Source organism: Dendrobates tinctorius, unplaced genomic scaffold, assembly GCF_039654945.1.
Source record: "Dendrobates tinctorius isolate UK_male_01 unplaced genomic scaffold, ASM3965494v1 ptg000082l, whole genome shotgun sequence".
NCBI classification, from domain to species: domain Eukaryota; kingdom Metazoa; phylum Chordata; class Amphibia; order Anura; family Dendrobatidae; genus Dendrobates; species Dendrobates tinctorius.
In genome coordinates, this window is record NW_027361750.1 from 18,651,349 (window position 1) to 18,673,298 (window position 21,950).

Here is a 21,950-nt window from a genome sequence, read left to right on the forward strand (position 1 = left end):
GTTTCCTGGCCCCAATCCTGTAATAATTCCCCTTTTTGAGGTCCCTATCCTGTAAAATTGTCCCCTGTCCTGTAATAATTTTCTCTTCCTGGCCCGTGTCCTGTAATAATGTCCTGTGCTTTGGCTCCTCTCCTTTAATGATGCACATTCAGCTGAAAGCAACACTGCACATACAGTGGTTTACACTGGTTTATAGTGCCCTGAGCAGGCTGTGTGTGACGCACATGCACACACTGTACCCCTGATGTACATACTGGAAATTTGCTGACTGTGCAATATCTGGCAGATACTGTGCATGGATCCTAGTCTAAATAATAGGGCAAATGCGCTATATCTGCTGGTTGCAGTATACAACATCTGATTTCAGACTGTATAATCCCCTTTAGTTCTGCAACACATTGGCTAAATGAAGCGCAACATCCTATAGAACTAAACACACAGCTTCTGTGCATATAGGCTTGTGCAAATCTTCCTGTCTCTTCATGCAACCCCATGTTGTTGAGATCAGGGCTTTGTGGGATCCATATCAACACTTCCAGGACTCCTTGCTCTTCTTAATGCTGAAGATAGTTCTAAATGACATTGGCTGTACGTTTGGCTCCAATTTTATTCTGCAGTTGGAATGCCCCAATCAGGCGAGTCCATGATTTTACTGCATGATGGATAAGTATCTGCTTATATTTCTCAGCATTGAGAAAATCAAGAAATGTACAATTTTGAGGATCGTAGACACAGTGGTCGGGCAATGAAGCAGTGCAGTAAATTAAAAACACATCATGCCTACTTCCCTTGGAAATCAGAAGTTGTCCAACAGTGCAATCACTCAAGAATTGGCAGCAACAAGTGGGACCCAGTATTTTTCTTTATTACGAATATGGATAAAGGAAAATACCCATCATACAAATATACACAGATAAACAACAGAGGTAAACACCAGGGATTGCTGGATGAAGTTAAAACAAAGTAGGAGAAGAAGGGGAATGATCACACACTCAAAACCAAGCAACAGTCACTGATAAATCCACCAAACACCTTCTTCAATTATAACCACCAACAACCTCCAGCCATGCAGCATAATCTACCTCTGACAATGAGTGCTAGCCTAGGAGATGGGATTAGCTAACATGTGCACAGCTGAGAGCCTTAAAACAGGAAAATTTCCAGGAGCTCTCAACTGAGCTCATTAACCCATGCACTGCTAAAGAGATTTACATCATCTAATATGAAGGTGAAGTGTTCTAATCCGTGCAGGAGGAGATATCAGACAATGCGGTCTTCTGACTCCTCCCTGTCATGGTAAACCCATGACACGTGTTCTCAATGCTGCAAATTGCAGACACTAATCCATTGTGCAGTACCATCACAAAGGCATCTGATTCACTCCATATTAATTTGGCAGGACGACAACCCCAAACATACAGACAATGTCATTAAGCACTATTTTTTAATGTAAATAAGAACAGAGACAGGGAAGTGATGATATAGTCTCTCCCACAGAGCCCAGATCTCAACATCATCAAGACTGTCTGGGATTACATGAAGTTACCAAAGGTTTTGCACAAGTCATCATCCACAGATCTATGGTTTGTTCTCCACAGATGTTTGGAACAACCTCACCACAGAGTTACTTAAAAAACTGTGGACAACTGTGCCTAGAAGAATTGATGTTGTTCTGGAAACAAATATTAATTTGATTTACATTTCTCTTTCATTCATTCGCTTTTCCTTTCTCTTTCATTCCTTCACTTAGGCTGGTTTCAGATTTGTGTTCAGGAGGGCTGCGGATGGCTGCCTGCTTCCTCCTCTCTTCCACCATGAAGCCCCGCCTATGCTCAGCCTACTTCTGTATGCATCCTGGGTTTCCCTGCATACCTATCTTTAACATTGGGTACGCAGGGACATGCGTTGTATGTGGATGCGTCCGCATGCGACGATTTGACGTGTGCGGCGACCACACGTAAAATAGCCGCATACAACACATGTCCCTGCGTACCCAATGTTAAAGATAGGTATGCAGGGAAACCCAGGAAGCATAAAGAAGTAGGCGGAGCCTAAGCAAAGCTTCACGGAGGAAGAGAGGAGGAATTAGGCAGCCATCCGCAGCCCTCCTGAATGCAAATCTGAACCTAGCCTTATGCACCAAATATGGATTTGATTTAGATTTCACTTTTTTCATTTACTTTTCATTCTGTTAATTGATAATAATAAACTAAGACTTCAATTTTTGAAATCATCTTTACTTTGCAGCATTTTCTCCATACCTGCACAAAGCTCTTGTACAGTACTGTACTGTATAAATACTGTACAGTACTCCACATTGTAACTGAAACCCTTAGAATGGAAAGTCATGGCATTATGGAAATTAATATGGATTGTGATTAACCTATTCATAGATTCAAAGACTAGTGACTGGGATTTTTAATGTTATGGCTCACCTAGTGGTGTGACCTCAATATGCCAAAGATGTGCAGGATAAGCAGTGTGGACCAGAGACTTTGGTGCAGTGAGGATCAATGAAGTTGCATAAGCCAGATTGCATATGGAACAACAGAGCTGGATATTCAGGTTGGCACATTGAATGGATGGAAAAGTGTAGCTAGATAAGCTGGACAGCAAGTAGAGCAGTAATGCTAGATATGCTGGATGGCATGTGGAACCATGGAGGTGTATATAATGGATGGCATGTGGAAGAGTGGAGCTAGTTATGTTGGATGGTACATGGAACAGTCGAGCTGAGTGTGAAGCAACTCACAGGTAACTTGGAACAGCATATAGAATCATAGGGTTAGGCATTTTGCAACAGCAAAGCCAAGTATGTAGCCAGCTGCCTTGGAACAGCAGAACCAAATGTGTGGACAACCACAATGGATTAGCAGAGCAGAGTATGCAAAGAAACACCTTGAAACAGTAGACATTAGTGTGTGGACCACCACAGTGTTGCAACAGATCTGAGTGTGTGGACAGACACTTTGGAACAGTAGAGCTGCATATGTGGACATGCACCTTGTAACTGTAGAGACAAATGGGTGGATAGAGATCATATAACAGAAGACTTGAGTCTGCAATATTGCAGAAATTATTTTCTCTTGAGATACGCTTATATCACACAAAATCCAAGGAATCAGGAACTGCTGAGTCCAGAAATGTAGTAGCTATTTAGGACACTGCACTACCTGAATACTCAGTCATCGTGCCATAGCCTGAGTCTGCCTGGAAGTTCTAGAGGAGCATCATCAGAGGTGTGTGCCGGGTTACCAATGTAACACAATGTGCTCGGTCAGAGAGGGATGAAGCCAGAACAGGTGATTATTAACATTTACCTGTTCCCTCATCTTGATGGTATTTTTGAATCCTGTGTAGTTAGTGGCTGCAGAACAAGTAATAAAGGAAAGAAATAAGCATGAAGTATTTTTTTTGCTTTGTAAACAATTTATTTTAGGTATCGTTTTATATGGTTAAAAATTATTATTGTTTTATTTTAATGTGTTCTATTATTTTAAATGCACATTGCTATTTTTTGTACAACTATATTTACAAATTTGATAATCCAGAAAACCTGATAATCTAGCACGTGTTTCTTGGAGGGAACTGTCAGAACAGCAAAGAAGCAGCTGTCTGAACAGTGAGAACCTATGGGAAAATTCCAATGATGATACAAATAAAGTTAATTAGCAGATTGGGTTACATTTTTGTTCTGAGCTTTCACCTGAAAAATTCCTTTCCATTCGCGAAGGTAATTTTGTGTGTTTTTAAATGTTTACTTGATAATAAATGATACAGGAAAGATGTATATCTTTGTGCCGTGTTAGCCAGTAGATAGAAAAATATTCAGAATTGAGAGTCCTCAGTGGTTGATACCTTTTAATGGCTAACAGAAAAGATGGTAACACATTGCAAGCTTTCGAGACTACTCAGGTCTCTTCTTCAGGCATTGACTAGTACAACATCTGAAGAATCACATATATATGCATAACACAGCACAGAAAAAATGCAATAGATAAGACAAATGACGTGAAGCAGAATTATCTTTATGGGATAGGGAGAAACATAAATATTGGACCAGTTCATAGATAAAGAGTCTGGATGTTTCATTGTCCTCTGATTGGGGTCTCCTAATGTGTTGTGATGCCCCCACAAGGTCTTAGGAGCAAATTCCTTAATTGATGTAAAAAGACATAAATCCATGTGACACATTCATTCCAGCACTGAGAGTATCAGAGGTCGTCATAAATTTATACTCCCAGCCCCTCCTGTCTCTCCGAGATGTGAAGTTACTTTTCAATACCAGTAATTTCACATCCATGGTGTTGTTGTGATCAGGCATACAAAAATGTTTTACCACAGGTAGATCCATTCTTTTTTCTCTTATTGTGTGACGATGAGCATTCATCCTTGTTCTAAGCTTTTGCCCTGTCTCCCCCACATACAGACCCCCAGTTGGACATTTAGTACAAATAATTAAGTACACCACATTAGATATAATGCAGCTGAAAGTACCTGGGATCTTGTAGTCCTGATGTGAATTGAGGATTTTTATCGTGTCCGTGGTCATTATAAATGGACAGGTTTTACATTAATTCTGGTTGCAAGAAAAGGTTCCTGCAACTGTTGGAGAGGACAGGGAGCTTCTGACAATGATGCTTCTTAGATTTGGGGGCTGCCTAAAGCACAGTAGTGAGGGGGTCTGGAAAAATGGATTGTAATCGGGCATCTTTTTGTAGTAAAGGTTGTAATTTCCGTGCAGCTCCCATTAGCACTTCCAGATTTGGGTTGTAGGTGACTATTAGAGGCACCCGGTTATTTTCTTCTTTAGCTTTGTAATGTAGCAGGTGATTCCTTGACATTCTGGTGGCTCTTCTCTTGTAATTTGGTTTTCAATTGTTCTTGGATGGTAGCCCTGATTCAAAAAGGTCTTTTTGAGGCGAGCAAGGTGTTTGTCTCTATCCATGGGGTTGGAACATATACGATTGCATCTGATGGCTTGGCTATAGATGATAGAGTTCTTTATGTGTTTTGGATGGAAACTGTCCCATTTAAGGTATGTTGGACGGTCGATTGGCTTCTGATACAGGGATATCTCTATTTCATTGTTTTTTAGCTTAATGATGGTGTCCAAAAAGTTAATTTCAGTGCTGGAGTAGTTGAGTGTTAAGTTGATGGTGGGATGAAATTGATTAAACTGTTCATGGAACGTCTTTAGCTGTTGCTCAGACTCCGTCCAGATTATTAAAATATCATCAATGAAGCGGTAGTAGGCCAGGGACCTCATGGGGCATGAGGACAAAAAGTCGCTTTCAAGCTTGGCCATGAAAAGATTTGCATACTGTGGAGCCATTTTACTTCCCATAGCTGTGCCAATCTCCTATAGATAGATCTTGTTGTCGAATTCAAAGTAATTGTGGGTGAGGATAAATTTTATAAGTTTCACCACAGCATCAGCATCAGTCCCTGTGTTTTCCATGAAGAATTTGCAGGCATTTAATCCATCTTGGTGTGGGATATTAGAGTACAAAGATTCCACATCCATGGTGGCCAGGATGGTTCCTTCTGGTAGGGGACCTATTGCTGCTTGTTTATTCAATAGGTCAGTTGTCTCCTGAATGTAGCTGGGTGTATCCTTCACCAGTGGTTTAAGAATACCCTCTATCCATCCAGATACCTGCTCAGTAATGGTGCCCACACATGAAATAATTGGTCTTCCTGGATTTCCAGATTTGTGGATTTTGGGAAGCATGTAGAATGTCCCTATTCTTGGACTCTCTGGTATCAGGTCATCGCCGGCTCTTATGTCTCTTACATCAATTAAGGAATTTGCTCCTAAAGCCCCCCGTTACACACTGCGATATCGCTAGCAATATCGCTGTAAAGTCACCGATTTTGTGACGTTGCAGTGATATTGCTAGCGATATCGCTGCATATGATACTTACCTACAACTGGCTCCCCCGCTGGTTATCGCTGATCGCGCGAGAAGCTCCTGGACCATTCCTCGTCGGCCACTTCCTGCGGCGCTTCCTGTGGCGCCGACAAGCGACACGTGGAGCCGGGCGGGAGGACGCAGGATCGCCGCGTCTGACAAGTAAGTAGCGATCCCCGTCCCCAGCGATGTCGCTGGTGAGATCTGCCTGTGTGGCAGCTCACTAGCGACCACCTAGCGATGCACCAGCGATCCTGACCGCGTCATATCGCTGGTCGGGATCGCTGGTGCATCGCTAGGTGTAACGGTACCCTAAGACCTTGTGGGGGCATCACAACACATTAGGAGACCCCAATCAGAGGACAATAAAATATCCAGACTCATTATCTATGAACTGGTCCAATATTTATGTTTATCCCTATCCCATAATGATAATTCTGCTTCACGTCACTTGTCTTATCTATTGCATTTTTTCTGTGCTGTGTTGTGTATAAATATGTGATTCTTCAGATGTTGTACTAGTCAATGCCTGATGAAGAGACCTGAGTAGTCTCGAAAGCTTGCAATGTGTTACCATCTTTTCAGTTAGCCATTAAAAGGTATCAACCACTGAGGACTCTCAATTATGAATATTTTTATATTTGATAAGTGATGTATTGATGCCAAATCTCACCGACGCTGAATATACATATAGTAGATGCATTATACAACAATCTGTAATTAATGCTCATCACATGTATATTCAGAAGTATGGAGCGAGCCAATCACTCCGTCTACCTTATTCCTTCATATGCTGGGACTGGCACTTGGGACAAAAATGATATTTTAACAGGAATGTAGAGAACTGGATGTGGAAGCGTGCAGAGGTTGTGAACTAGAAGAAATGCATCTCGCCTAATAAGAAAACAATAATTTGAGCTTGTGCCATCATTAAGGGTGATCCTTGTACCTAGCAACTCCTGTGTCCTAAGTTCAGCATGACCAGTTTTCAAACTCCTTCACACATCTCTTTCTACTATTGTAGCTGAAGTGATAAATCTGCCTCTTTGAGAAACACAAATTAAAGTGACCCCCCTCCTTCAGTCCTGCACCTTCTCCTGTGCTGGCACCACCTACATCTAAGACACCTTCAGGCAATTACTTAAAACTGCCTGGTAAAGTCCCAGCCCTGACTGTATTTCATAATTGCAGTGATTGGAATCTGCCTCCTCCCCTCTGCTGCACTGGTAGAAGTGACAGTGCTCAGTGGCTGCAAGAGGAGAGGACCTGAGTATGATCTGTTTGTGTCCCACTCAACACTGAAGTCTTGTTCTGCTGAAGAAACCCTGGACATGGCTGACAGACACTATATAGATGACTCCGAACTGCAGGAAGACAGTGAGAAGCAAGAATGGGGCTATGTGGAAGGTCAGTTCTTCCTTCGTTTTATTAGTATGCATGCAATGTAAACTTTTCCTGGGCAGACACGCTTCAAGACAAAGATTTCTCTCTAATCAGGGACGGCTATCCAATACTACTATTGGAACATTCATGTAAGAGCATCCTATATGCAGAGATGTCTTACTATTTTTAGTTTTGATAAAAATAAATTGTATTCTTGCATTACTTGAAATAAAAAATTATTTCTTGATTATATTATACATTACGCTGATAATAACTGGTGAAATTAATAAGTATATCTGGTCTTTAGATTGACAGACCATAACACCACTGATTTGGGGCATGTTGACATATGACGTAAATAGTGATTGCAGAACATTATTCTTTTTAAAAATACTATAAGTTAGATACACTCGAATAGGATTTTTTTGTTTGAAGTGCAGAGATTTCTGCAAGTCCCATCACGATAAAGGTGTTTGTGAGTGTCCCCTTAATCATCAATCTACGGGGTGATTGGACTGTTATTGCTAATTAATAAATTACAGATTGGATTTCCAACATAGGATCCAACAGAGAAAAGCGCTATAAGGTTTTACTGCTCGATCTGATGTAATAATGAAAAAATGAAATTTCATTGATGCCAGATTAGAAGAATGTCACTGTAAGACCACACAGTGACATACAAATATCTCTAATGAGTGTTATTATTTATGCATTTATTTATTATGCTTTGCTTATATAGTGCTATCATATTCCACAGCGCTTTACATACATTATCATCACTGTCCCCATTGGGGCTCACAATCTAAATTCCCTATCAGTATCGCATGTATAAGTAAATGTATCTACAAAATCCCTAATCCCAGATATTTCCCTAATCTTGACCCCCTGAGGTATGATGGGCAGTAATCACGGGATTCCTGTAGACTGTGAGCCCTCGCGGGCAGGGTCCCCTCTCCTTATGTACTTGTGTGTCCCTTGTCTTACACATGTTTATTATACTTGTCTGTATTTCCCCTTTTCACATGTAAAGAGCCATGGAATAAATGGTGCTATATAAATGCATAATAATAATAATAATAATGACTGTGTACTATTTGCTTCTAAAAGTGTTTTGCCAAATTGAGATAGAATCCGGCAGGGTGAAAGGAGTGTACAGTTTTACTGCAGGATCAGATCTTTGTTGCATGAAAAAAAAATGTCAATGTCAAAAGCAGAGCACCGCAACCAGGATGTGTGATCCCGGTCAACGATGTGACTGATACGCTTGAGTTTTTAATAGATTCAAAATATTTGCTTTGCCTGGTTAACTACTATAGGATCGAAGGAGTTAAAAACCTGTTGTGCCACTTTCACTTTTTAATAACGCATTATTGTTTAGAAGTAAAAACAGACAAATCTTGCAAAAACAAAATAATGCAGCATCAATGTGAAGATTGTCAATGACTAATTAAAAAGGAAACGTGGATGTTCATGGCTCCATGGCTCCCTTATGAGATGAAAGGCTAACAATTGTTGATGAAACCACAAGGTATTATGACACTGCTAATTCCAGTAATCCAGAATAAGCTTCATTCATCCACCAGTAAGGTCCCACTTCAACACCTTTTTTCTGTCATTTCTATAGAAGTCTCATATTTAAAAGCTGCTTTGGGAAAAATGTTTCTAAAGTAGAAAACATCACTTTAAATGTGGTCAAGAATTTAATCCATCATATACTGAAATTTGATTATTTGAATTTTGCAAGACTTCAGGGAATTTCCTTGTTGAACCTTCAACAGAATTCTTCCTTCCTTACAACAGACTGATGCATAGTTCTGTAATTCTGTAAACACTAGATTATGGCCCGATGCTATCGCATCGGGAGGATGCGATAGCATCACACCTCTTGCCATGTTAACCCTCAACACACACACTCCTCAACACACACTCCTCTCACCTTTCACCATCTCCACTCACTCTTTCACTCCACATACGACCCCTTCTCTCACTCCGTCTCTCATACTCACGCCGTCATCGCCGCTGCTCCACGATCCCCGACATCATCTTCCGCCGGCGCCATCCTGGATCCAGACGTTGTCCACGCCGGCGACATGTTCTTGCGGCGACGCCATCTTGAGTATCGTGAAATCCCGCGATAGTCAAGATGGCGTCGCCGGAAGAACATGTCACCGGCGTGGACGACGTCGGGATCCAAAATGGCGTCGGCGACATCTCGCGTGTTTTCGCCGACGCCATTTTGGATCCCGATGTCGTCCTCGCCGGCGACATGTTCTTGCGGCAACGCCATCTTGACTATCGCGGGATTTCGCCGATCCAAAATGGCGTCGACGCAAGAACATGTCGCCGGCGTGGACGACGTCGGGATCCAAAATGGCGTCGGCGAAATCTCGCGAGTTTTCGCCGACGCCATTTTGGATCCCGACGTCGTCCTCGCCGGCGACATGTTCTTGCGGCGACGCCATCTTGATTATCGCGGGATTTCGCCGATCCAAAATGGCGTCGCCGCAAGAACATGTCGCCGGCGTGGAGGACGTCTGGATCCAGGATGGCGCCGGCGGAAGAAGCTGTCGGGGATCGTGGATCAGCGGCGATGACGGCGTGAGTATGAGAGACGGAGTGAGAGAAAGGGTCGTATGTGAAGTGAAAGAGTGAGTGGACGTGAGTGGAGATGGTGAAAGGTGAGTGGAGTGTGTGTGTTGAGGGTTAACATGGAAAGAGGTGTGCGGTGACGTCACCGGTTACAACTGGACGGAAGTTGTTACAACCGGAAGTTGCTTAGGGCATTTATTATTATACAGTAGATGGTAACTCCACACTAACCTTCTGGCACTTTCTTCTAAAGAACTCCATACAATTTAGATAAAATTCATCCAAACTGTCCAATTTTGGTGATACTGGTCAACTACAGTGGGGAGAATTAGTATATGATACACTGCTGATTTTGTAAGTTTTCCCACCTACAAAGAATGGAGAGGTCTGTAGTTATTATCGCAGGTACACTTCAACTGTAAGAGACAGAATCTTAAAAACAACCCAGAAAATCACACTGTGTGATTTCTATGTAATTAGTTTGCATTTTATTCCATGAAATAAGTATTTAATACAATAGAAAAACAGAACTCAATATTTGGTACAGAAACCTTTGCTTGCAATTACAGTGGTCAGGTGTTTCCTTGACCTAGTTTGTACACACTGCAGCAGGAATACTGGCCTACTCCTCCATACAGATCTTCTCCAGATCTTTCAGGCTTTGGGGCTGTCACTGGGCAACACTGAGTTTAAGCTCCCTCCAAAGATTTTCTTTGGGTTCAGGTCTGGAAACTGGCTACGCCACTCCAGGACCGTGAAATGCTTCTTACGAATCCACTCCTTAGTTGTCCTGGCTGTATGTTTGTCATTGTCATGCTGGAAGACCCATCCAGGACCAATATTATTATTATTATTATTATTTATTGTTATAGCGCCATTTATTCCATGGCGCTTTACATGTAAGGAGGAGTATACATAAAAACAAGTACAATAATCATAAACAATACAAGTCATAACTGGTACAGGAGGAGAGAGGACCCTGCCCACGAGGGCTCACAATCTTCAAGGGATGGGTGATAATACAGTGTCATGATCCAGTGTTGGATCTGGCGGTATTAAAAGCACAAAGTGAACTTTTTTTACTTTGGTTAAGTTCAAAGGTGTTTTGACTGTCCCCGGTGGTGGTTGTGGTATTGCACCTTAGGTTAGGTTGCACTTAATTATGGTTCAGGTGTGACACTCTATAAATGGGTCTCAGGGTGTTCACTCACGGCTGGTGATATTTCTTGCTGAGTTGTTGGAGAGCCTGGTGGAAGGATGGAGCTGGATTGGAGTCCTGCGCAGTCAGCCAGAGAGAACGAGTGCCAGCTAATGGTGTCTGCAGGAAGGACTGGCATGGCCTGGTGGAGTCGCAGTTTATGGTGTCGGCGGGAAGTGCGGGCATGGCTTAGAGGAGTGGCGACTAGGAAGAGAGTTGCACTCAGCATGTTCAACTTGGTTGCTGAGAACTGGACTCGAGCATGCTTGGATTCTTGGCAGAGGCTGGACTCATCTTGGGACTCTGTGTACTGGACTGCTGCAAGTGGTGATGGACTCTGCTCCCAGGCTGCACGATGGTGTCGGATCCAGTTATGGTGATGGATTAGGGTGGAGGAGAAGATGCACACAGGTGGTGGGCTCTGTTGCTAGGAGCGTACGCAACAGAGCAAAGCTAAGTGGTGTTTCCCCTGTATTGTCTCTTTCCTCATGTGTGTTATTAGTGCAGTGGTGGGATTAGTCTCCGCACCGACCCATTCCCTAGTGAGGGTTTAGGGTCAGGATGAGCAAGGGCGTTAAGGTACGCGTGCGGCGACAGGTGCGGAGCCTGTTTAGGGAATGTAAGGAGTGCAGGGACACTGGCTCAGGGGAGCTTAGGAGGTCTCCATGTCCCCATTCCCTATCGCAGGGCCCACCATTGTTAAAGTTTCCCAGGTTCCCCCGTTATTATTTGATTATTGTATGTATAACGTGTAATACCTAAATTCGCCAGGTGGAGGCGGCGTATCCACCTGCACGTTTTATTATTTAAATGCGCCCCACTGGAGGCGGTGTATCCAGGGTCACGTGTGTTATGGGTCCGCCTTGCGGTATCATCTGCGTCCCGACACACGTGACCATGACATACAGTATGCGAGGGTAGAGCTGGTCGTGCAGCGGTTTGGTCGATCGGTGGTTACTGCAGGTTGTAGGCTTGTCGGAAGAGGTGGGTCTTCAGGCTCTTTTTGAAGGTTTCGATGGTAGGTGAGAGTCTGATATGTTGTGGTAGAGAGTTCCAGAGTAGGGGTGATGCGCAAGAGAAATCTTGTATGCGATTGTGGGAAGAGGAGATAAGAGGGGAGTAGAGAAGGAGATCTTGTGAGGATCGGAGGTTGTGTGCGGGAAAGTACCGGGAGTCGAGGTCACAGATGTATGAAGGAGACAGGTTGTGGATGGCTTTGTATGTAATGGTTAGGGTTTTGTAATGGAGTCTCTGGGCAATTGGGAGCCAGTGAAGGGATTGACAGAGGGGAGAAGCTGGGGAATAGCGGGGGGACAGGTGGATTAGTCGGGCAGCAGAGTTTAGAATAGATTGGAGGGGTGCGAGAGTGTTTGAGGGGAGGCCACAGAGCATGAGGTTGCAGTAGTCAAGGCGAGAGATGATGAGGGCATGGACTAGGGTTTTTGCAGATTCTTGGGTGAGGAATGAACGGATTCGTGAAATATTTTTGAGTTGAAGTCGGCAGGAAGTGGAAAGGGCTTGGATATGTGGTTTGAAGGAGAGATCAGCGTCAAGGATTACTCCGAGGCAGCGAGCTTGTGGGACTGGGGAGAGTGGGCAGTCATTTACTGTAATTGATAGGTCCATAGGGGGGGTCACGTGAGATGGGGGAAAGATGATGAATTCTGTTTTGTCCATGTTGAGTTTCAGAAATATAGCAGAGAAGAAGGATGAAATAGTGGACAGACATTGAGGGATTCTGTTTAGTAGGGAGGTGATATCTGGTCCAGAGATGTAGATCTGTGTGTCATCAGCGTAAAGATGATACTGAAAGCCATGAGATTCTATGAGCTGTCCGAGGCCAAAGGTGTAAATAGAGAACAGCAGGGGCCCAAGGACTGAACCTTGTGGGACTCCGACAGATAGGGGGCGAGGTGAGGAGGTGGTGTGTGAGTGGGAGACGCTGAATGTCCGGTCTGTTAGGTATGATGAGATCCAGGATAGGGCCAAGTCTGTGATGCCGAGGGATGAGAGGGTCTGTAATAATAGGGAATGGTCCACTGTGTCAAAGGCAGCCGACAGGTCCAGGAGGAGGAGGACAGAGTAGTGTCCCTTGCTCTTGGCGGTTAAGAGGTCATTGGTGACCTTAGTAAGGGCAGTTTCAGTGGAGTGGTGTGACCAGAAGCCAGATTGTAAGCGGTCAAAGAGGGAGCAAGAAGAGAGATGGGAGGACAGTTCAAGGTAGACGTGTTGTTCCAGTAGCTTGGAGGCGTAGGGGAGAAGTGATATAGGGCGATAGCTAGATACAGAGGATGGGTCAAGAGAGGGCTTTTTGAGGATAGGTGTGATGGAGGCATGTTTAAAGCTTGAGGGGAAAACACCAGTTGTTAGTGATAGGTTGAAGAGATGGGTTAGGGTTGGGATGAAGACTGTGGTGAGGTTTGGTATGAAGTGGGATGGGATTGGGTCGAGTGCACAGGTGGTGAGATGTGATCTTGAGAGTAGAGTGGAGAGTCGATCTTCTGTAATGGTGGAGAAGTTGGTTTTGAAGGTGGAGGGCTGGGAAGTCAGGAGGAAGGGCTCTGGGGATTGTTGACCAAAACTGTCCCTGATGTTATCAATTTTCTGCTTGAAAAATCAGGCAAAGTCTTCAGCTGAGATGAGTGGGGAGGGAGGAGGTGCTGGGGGGCGGAGGAGAGAATTGAAGGTGTTGAATAACTGTTTAGGGTTGTGAGACAGGGAGGATATGAGAGATGAGAAGTAGGTTTGTTTAGCTGTGGCGAGTGTGGTCTTGAAAGTAGTGAGGGACTGTTTGAATGCGATGAAGTGCTCATTGGAGTGGGATCTTTTCCATCTGCGCTCAGCAGCCCTGGAAGCTCGCCTCAGCTCTTTGGTCAGGCTGGTGTGCCAGGGCTGTCTGTTGATTTTGCGAGTTTTGGTATGTGTAAGTGGGGCAGCGGATTCCAAAGCTACAGCTATTGTGGTGTTATATAGAGCAGCAGCGTCATCTGCATTGTGTAAGGAACTTATATCTGTGAGAGGGAGGAGGGATTCAGAGAATGAGTGTAGGTCAAGGTGTTTAAGATTCCTGCGAGGGTGTGAAAGTTTGTGGGGTGGGGATTGTAGACATGGAGTGAAGAGGGAAGAGAATGTGAGCAGGTTGTGGTCAGAGAGAGGGAGAGGTGAGTTAGAGAGGTTAGATAGGGAGCAGAGGCGGGTGAAGATGAGGTCCAGTGTGTGGCCATAATAATAATAATAATAATAATAAATTTTATTTTTATAGCGCCGACATATTCCGCAGCACTTTACATTTCAGAGGGGATTTGTACAGACAATAGACATTACAGCATAACAATAATCACATACAGTAGATTATAACAAATACCAAGAGGAAAGAGGGCCCTGCTCGCAAGCTTACAGTCTATGAGGAAAGAGGGAGACATGAAAGGTGGGTGGTAATAGTTACCCTGATTGTATGGACCAGTCATAATGTTAAGTGTGTAACAGTACAGACACAGAGGGCTAATGGAGGCATAAAGCATGTGGGAACATGATGCGGGGAACCTGGTTATGGTAAAACTTTTGGCTCTGCCACACAGGGATAGATTAGGTTAATGTGTTGGGGTGGTAGGCCAGTCTGAATAAATGCGTTTTCAGGACACGCTTAAAATTGTGGGGATTGGGGACTAATCGTATTGACCTGGGAAGTGCATTCCAAAGAATTGGCGCGGCACGTGTAAAGTCTTGGAGACGGGAGTGGGAGGTTCTGACTATTGAGGATGCTAATCTCAGGCCATCTTTATGGGTGGATGTAGAAGACCATTGAGTGAGGCCGAAGGAGGAAGTGAGAGATTTTAGTTTAGTGGCAGCTGAGAGGGAAGTGTCAATGGGGATGTTGAAGTCGCCCATGATGATAGTAGGGATGTCCGCGGAAAGGAAATGAAGTAACCAGGTGGTGAAGTGGTCAAAGAAGGTGGTGGCTGGCCCTGGGGGGCGGTAGATGACAGCCAATTGGAGGTTGGAGGGGGAGTAGATGTGCACAGAGTGCACCTCAAAGGAAGGGAGGGTAACAGAGGGTGGCAGAGGGATTGGGGTGAAGGAGCAGGTATCTGACAGGAGAAAACCAACTCCTCCGCCATGTTTGCTGCTGGGGCGGGGGGTGTGAGAAAGGTGGAAGCCATCATACGAAAGTGCAGCAGGAGAGGCTGTGTCAGAAGGGGTGAGCCAGGTTTCGGTGATGGCAAGGAAGGAAAGTTTGGTAGTGACAAAAAGATCATGGATGTAGGAAAGCTTGTTGCAGACAGAGCGAGCGTTCCACAGAGCTCCTGTTAGTGGGACTGGGGAAGCGGGGGCTGGGTGAATGGGTATAAGGTTGGAGAGGTTACGGAAGGTTGTGATAGAGCGTGGATGGGAGGTAGAAATGACTGTGGGAATGTGGTGAGGAGGACCAGGATTTGGAGACATATCACCAGCAGTGAGAAGGAGCAGAGAAAGTGTTAGCAGGTGGGAGCAGGAGAGGGCATGAGGGGGCTGTCTGTGTTTGGAGACAGAGGATTGTATGTTAAGGAACAGTTTTGAGGCGGAGGTGAGGTGGATGGGGAGGATTGAAGAAGAGATGAACAGTTCCTTACTAGGAGTAGGGATTAGGGGAATTAGCAGAAAGTGAAGGATTATTGGGGTGAAAATGAAAACAAACAGAAACATTGTTTACAGTGACTGTACAGTTACCTTCAGTTCCCTTCTGGTTCAATTCTGGTTTTAATTCTTAAATTAATCTTCACACTTCTAGAACACACTTATAGGAAATCACACTGCAGACTGAAGTCTTTATGCAGACTTGTGCTCTGCAATATATGTACAACTAAGTGCAGTCAGGTGTGAAGCAGAGAGGAGTGGTCTCTGCTCATCTTGGCCAGACAATTAAGAGTGGACCAGATGTATATGATCAAGCCAGAGTAAACAAGGTCATAAATAACTCTGGGGTAAGCTGGGGTTAGCTGAATGGCATACCATGTGAATGCTAGGTGCAGAGGCAAGTCTATGTGCAAAGCTGGGTAATGCACTGTGTGCCCTTCATAGACAGACAGCAGGAGAGCAGGAGAGCTGGGTGGATGGACATACCTGTCGGAAGAATAGAGATGCTTGTTAGAGTGCGATGGTGGCAGGTAGCAGGGCACAGTCTGTATACATCCTTCTGGTTTTAATTCTTAAATTAATCTTCACACTTCTAGAACACACTTATAGGAAATCACACTGCAGTATTCAAAACTCTTATTGATGGAAGGAGGTTGTTGGCCAAAATATCTTAACATGACCCTATCCATCATCCTTTCAATACGGTGCAGTTGTCCTGTCTCCTTTGAAGAAAAGAACCCGCAAAGTATGATGTTTCCCCCATGATGCTTCACGGTTGGATGGTGTTATGGGGTTATACTCATCCTTCTTTTTCATCCAAACATAGCAAGTGGAGTTCATACCAAGAAAGTTCTATTTTTGTCTCATCTGACCACATGACCTTCTTCCATGACGCCTCTGGATCATCCAGAGGGTCATTGGTGATCTTCAAATGGGACTGGACATGTGCTGGAATGAGCAGGGGGACCTTGCGTGCCAGGCAGTATTTTAATATCACGAAGGTGTCACATCCTCCTGGAAGGCATGAAATTAGAAAGTCATGTTGGGTAATGAATTACAGTCCTCTTTAGTTGTGGTGTGATTCATGTCCTATTTTAAATGGATTTCCTTTCCTTCAGTGCTGAGAGTGTTGTGGACTACTTCCATTCTGGCTGAGACCATACAGCCTGGTTGTTCTCAGCTACAACTGCTCATCATTTGCTCCCTCTATATATTCTGGCTCTGGGCATATAGTCTTTGCCAGTGAAAGATTTGTCTTCCAGTGCTAAGTGCTAAAGTTGAGTAGTTGGAGTGGAGTAGTAGTGATCTGTTTGCTGTTGTATGTGAGAGTTTTTCTCCTTTTCCCTATTCAAATTTAGTTTATTCCTCTCTTTACCTATTCTCCTTCCTATTGTTGGTAAGTGATTTTGTATGATAGTGGTTTTCTTTTATCCCTGCTTTGTCTTTGTGTCTAGTTTACCTTACAGTTCTGTCTCATGCTTCATGGGTATGAAGGAGGGGACAGATCAAAGTTTAACAGAAGCATAGTAAAGTTGGAGACCTGGGCATTTCGTGTTACTAACGACAATGTTTCAGACTGTGGTCCCAGCTTCAGGTTATTGACAAGGTCCTCCCATGTAGTTCTGAGCTAGATCCTGACCTTTCTCAGAATTATCTTTACCCCACGAGGCAAGATCTGTCATGACTGAGGAAGAATGACAGTCTTCTTATGTTCATCCATTTTCTAATAATTCAGACAAAAGTTCATGCCTTCTCACCAAGCTGCTTGCCTAGAGTCCTGTAGTCCATCCCAGCCTTCTTCAGGTCTACAATTTTGTCTCTGCTGTCCTTAGACAGCTGTTTGGTCTTGGCCATGGTGGAGAGGTTGGAATGTGATTGATTGATTGATATAGAGTGTGTTCATGTGTCTTTTATACAGGTAAGAAGTTCAATCAGGTGCAGTTAATACAGATAATGAGTGCAGAGTAGGAGGGCTTCTTAGAGAAAAAATTAACAGTGTGTGAGAGCCAGAATTCTTGCTGGTTAGTAGGTGATCAAATACTTATTTCATGCAATAAAATGTACTTTAATTATTTAAAAATCATACAATGTGATATTCTGGTTTTTACTTTTAGGTTCTGTCTCTCACAGTTGAAGCGTATCTATGATAAAAATTACAGACCTCTCTATTCTTTGTAGGTGGGAAAACTAGCATAATTGGCAGTGTATCAAATGCTTAAGTCCCCCAATGTATATAATGTGTTTGGCATAATGGGAAGAACAGCTGTAAGTTGAACATGCGTTTGGTTTACAACCATCTACGGTGCATGAGCAATTTTGGTGCAATAGATATTACAAGCTACAGTATGGATGATACACGTATGGTTGCTGAAGATCCAGTCATTGAAATTTTCACTGATGCTAAAAAAAGGTCCCTTTTATTGATTAGCTGTGTAACCAGGTCTTCGTTAACTCTCTATAACTTCTATAGAGAGGTAATGGACAAATTATGAAGCGGTGGCACATGCTCCGAAATGCTTTTTTCACACTTTGAATTAAAGAAGTTCTTAGGATCAGTGGGGGTCTCAACAAGTCCAGAAATTATACACTTATCATCTGTACCAGAGGTGGGCAATTAATTTTCCTGAGGGGCCATATGGGAGACCGTGACTGTTGTGGAGGGCCGAACCAATAGGTTGAAATTAATTCTGCTCAATATTAATATCAATATATTATCATTATTATATTATTGACAATTATATTAATATTAATTGTATCACTTAATATTGAGCAGAATTAAGTACATACACTGCATAAGCCCCACACAGCCTCCCCTTATACTGCATGAGCCCCACACAGCCTCCCCATATGCTGAATGAGTCCCACACAGCCTCCCCATAAACAGCATGAGCCCCACACAGTCTCCCCCATAAAGAGCATGAGCCCCACACAGCCTCCCCAATATGCGGCATGAGACCCATACAGCCTCCCCATGAGCAACCTGTCATCCCCATAGCCTTCCCATGTGCTGCATGTTGCCCCCACAGCTTCCCCATTTGTTGCTTGTCACCCCCACAGCCTCCCCATGTGCAGCATGTTGCCCCCACAGCCTCCCCATGTGCTGCATGTTGCCCCCACAGCCTCCCCATGTGCAGCATGTCACCCCACAGCCTCCCCATGTGCTGCATGTTGCTCCTACAGCCTCCCCATGTGCTGCATGTCACCCCATAGTATCCTCATGTGCTGCATGATGCCCCCATAGCCTCCCCATGCCCATCCAAACATCCTATACATATGAAAAAGTAAGAACACATACTTACCTCAGTCCTGTTCCCCGATGCTCTGCTTCTGTTCCTGTCTCAGGTGCGCTGACTCTCCGACTCTCCGCACAGCTGAAGCAATGAAATGACATCATCGCGTCAGCACACACGCCGATTGGTGGAGGAAGTGCATCTCCACCAGAGGCCCATCATCCACCAATGCAGTCAGCGCAGATGGAGACAGAGAGCTGGCAGGCACAGTGCGGCCTGCAGACCTCTGGTTTCCAGCCTCACGGATGTCTCGATCCGAGGACAAGACAGAGACAGCCAGAGGGCCAGATGTGGCCCACGGGCCACACTTTGCCCAGGTCTGATCTGTACTGTCGAAATAAAATAAGAAAACCATGGGCAATAACAATGGTCTGCACAATGTTGATAGAGAAGATGCGAAAGTTTAGCTGCATTGGTGTTGCAATCTGATGAATGTAGTGGCATTGCTCACAGAATTCTTTGTTTGGCCTTGAATCCAAAGGGAGGAGAATGATTATTTTATATAGATCTAGATTATAAAATGTAAAAAGCACATATGTATTTTCTTTTTCCAGTTTTTGCCATATTTACTGTACCAACTGTAATAAGGGTTTTTATCTGTCTACCCTCCTGATTTTACATGTTGTGGTGTAATGACTACTGTGTCCACTAGGGGGCGCTGTGTGGATGTCCCAAGTGAGAGGATGAGTGGCAGAATACTGAGTGGCCGTTGTGTATCTCAAGGTGGGTGGCCTTGGGATGCAGGCTCCAGGGTGTATTGATCAGCAGAGGTACTGCTGATATTTCTGTTACACTGTGTCAGGGAAGCATGTGTGTGTCTATGTGCCATAGAACCTTTAGTGATGTCATAGCCATGTGATCACCTGTGGGTGTGGTTACAGGGCTATGTAATGGAGGTGTTTGGCACATGGGAGAGAGAGTGTGAGGGAGTCTGTCAGAGTGTGGACAGACTTCCCTGTGTCCAGGTGGGACACTACAAAGAGTGGCCTGTGTGCTAAGGAAGGAGCAGCCTTCCTAGGTCTGCAGCTGCAGATAGAGTGCTGCTCAGGACATTGCCCTGGACTATGTATTCGTTGTATATGGGAAGGAGTATACCTCCCAGCATGTGCTGAGACTCTCGGTCCGAGTCTGAAGCCACGGACGTTTATGATCTCCTGACCTAAGCTAGAGGCTATGTTGGTGATATGCTGAGTTGTGGTTTAAGAAGCAAATAAACCTCATGGACTTTGGGAAGAACCTGCCTCATAATTGTCTCCCGCTGCACCTGAGCGAGTTGAAATCCCCACAATTGGCGGAGAACGCGGGCAGCGATTCCCAGGAGCACGTGGTGTGACCTTGGACCTGGTGAGGCGCGAGTGTTGGGCAGTCTCAGGCGGAGACCGATGTCCTGAAGAGCACCCGCCGAGCCCCTGGACCTGGTGAGGCCAGTGTGTGGGGAGACCCTGGGAGGAGGGTCGCTCCCTGAATTGCACCCGGTGCACCCTGTGTGTTGGACGATATCAGGTGGAGACAGGAGCGTCCTGAATAGCACACAGACAGGACACGTGAGTTTTTTTTGTAGTTTTTCGTGCATGTGTTTTTTTTTTCCCGTTTTCCTCTGCAAAACCTGAAGGTGCTTGCTGTGGCTCAGAGGGGTCACGAAGGTCTCGCAGCACAGGGACCTGGTGTTTTCTTGTTGGGATCTGCCCTGGGAGCATTGGTAGCAGACGGTGTCTGTCTATACCATCCTGCTGCAGCTGTATTGCAGATGACTAAGCATATACAGTAGTTGTGGCTTTACACAACTATTAAGGGTGTGTACCCTGTGTTATTTTCTTTATACCCATTATACCTGCATTGGTAAGGCCCTATGGGTGAGCTTTTGTGTTTTTTTTATCTTTGAGGGTGACAAGCTGCTTGATGTGGCTCAGTGGGGCCACGAAGGTGACAAGCGGCTTCCGGTGGATCGGCGGGTCCACGAAGATGGCGCAGCAGGAGCTGCAGTGATTCCAGCCGCTGTGTGTGTGAACAGCAGCCGGAGGTGCCGGTGGTTTGTGACAGCTGGAGCTGTGGCAGTGCCAGAAGGAACTGGTGTGGTGTTGTGCTTAAAGGGCCAGTACCAGCCTGAAGGACAAAACTGTACTGTGTGAACTGTGGTCTGAGAAGACCGGTATAACGGACATGGGGAGATCCCGAAAGGGGGCGGCGACCCAAATCGGGGTGGTAGCCCAAAAGGGGTGGAGTCCCCAATCGGGGTGGTAGCCCAAAAGGGGGTGGAGTTCCAAAAAAGAAGTGGTGGTCCAGAAAGGGGCCGAGTGTGAAGAAATGGCAGCACTGGTTGGCTGTGGGTATGTCTGGGAAACTGCAGTGTTCATGTTATGTCATTTCCAGAATGTGGGATATTCTTTCCGAGTGATGACTGGCCGCAAGTGTGTACCGTGATGCTACACCGGGAAGGGATATCAGGACGGTTATACTCAAAGAGTCAGGTGACGCTGATAGGAACTCCTCTCACTTTCTCTCTGACTGAGAAAATGGTCCAGGTTCGCTGTGCACATGGGGTCACAGTGAACTATGCAGTAGACATAATAATGTTTGAGGGGCTTGGAGGCAGTGAGTGCCAAGGGGGCAGTATACCATCAGACTTAGTGCATGCCTTGTAGTGGGGCCGGGACTTTGTCAGGTTTGATGATATATGCCAGGAAAGTGGAGACGTTCCTACTGTTGGGCTAACCAATACGAAGATGCTGGCGCCTCCTGACGTGGACAGGCCAGACGTGGGGGCGACCGGAGAAAGAATTGAGTTAAATCAATTTACTGACCTGACGTCACCTGAAGGGTACCACAGTGTGAATGAGAATGGTGTGGTAAACAACAAGAGCGGAGCTGGCACACAGAGTGTCTTGGGAGTTCACCGTACGATGTGGTGTGACTGTGACGTGTTGTTGCCAGTAGCCACCACTGGGACAGAATCTAGTGCTG

The 21,950-nt window shown here is 45.0% G+C and overlaps 1 protein-coding gene across 1 annotated transcript in view; it reads left to right on the forward strand.

Moving 5' to 3' along the window:
* The first annotated feature begins 6,978 nt into the window (after positions 1-6,978).
* The window catches only part of CA8 (carbonic anhydrase 8), a 166,398-nt gene continuing 151,426 nt past the window's right edge, over positions 6,979-21,950 (forward strand). The window contains exon 1 of the mRNA XM_073583951.1: positions 6,979-7,322. Coding sequence (XP_073440052.1) covers positions 7,247-7,322 — 76 coding nt within the window. The 5' untranslated portion in view covers positions 6,979-7,246. The remainder of the gene's footprint in view (positions 7,323-21,950) is intronic.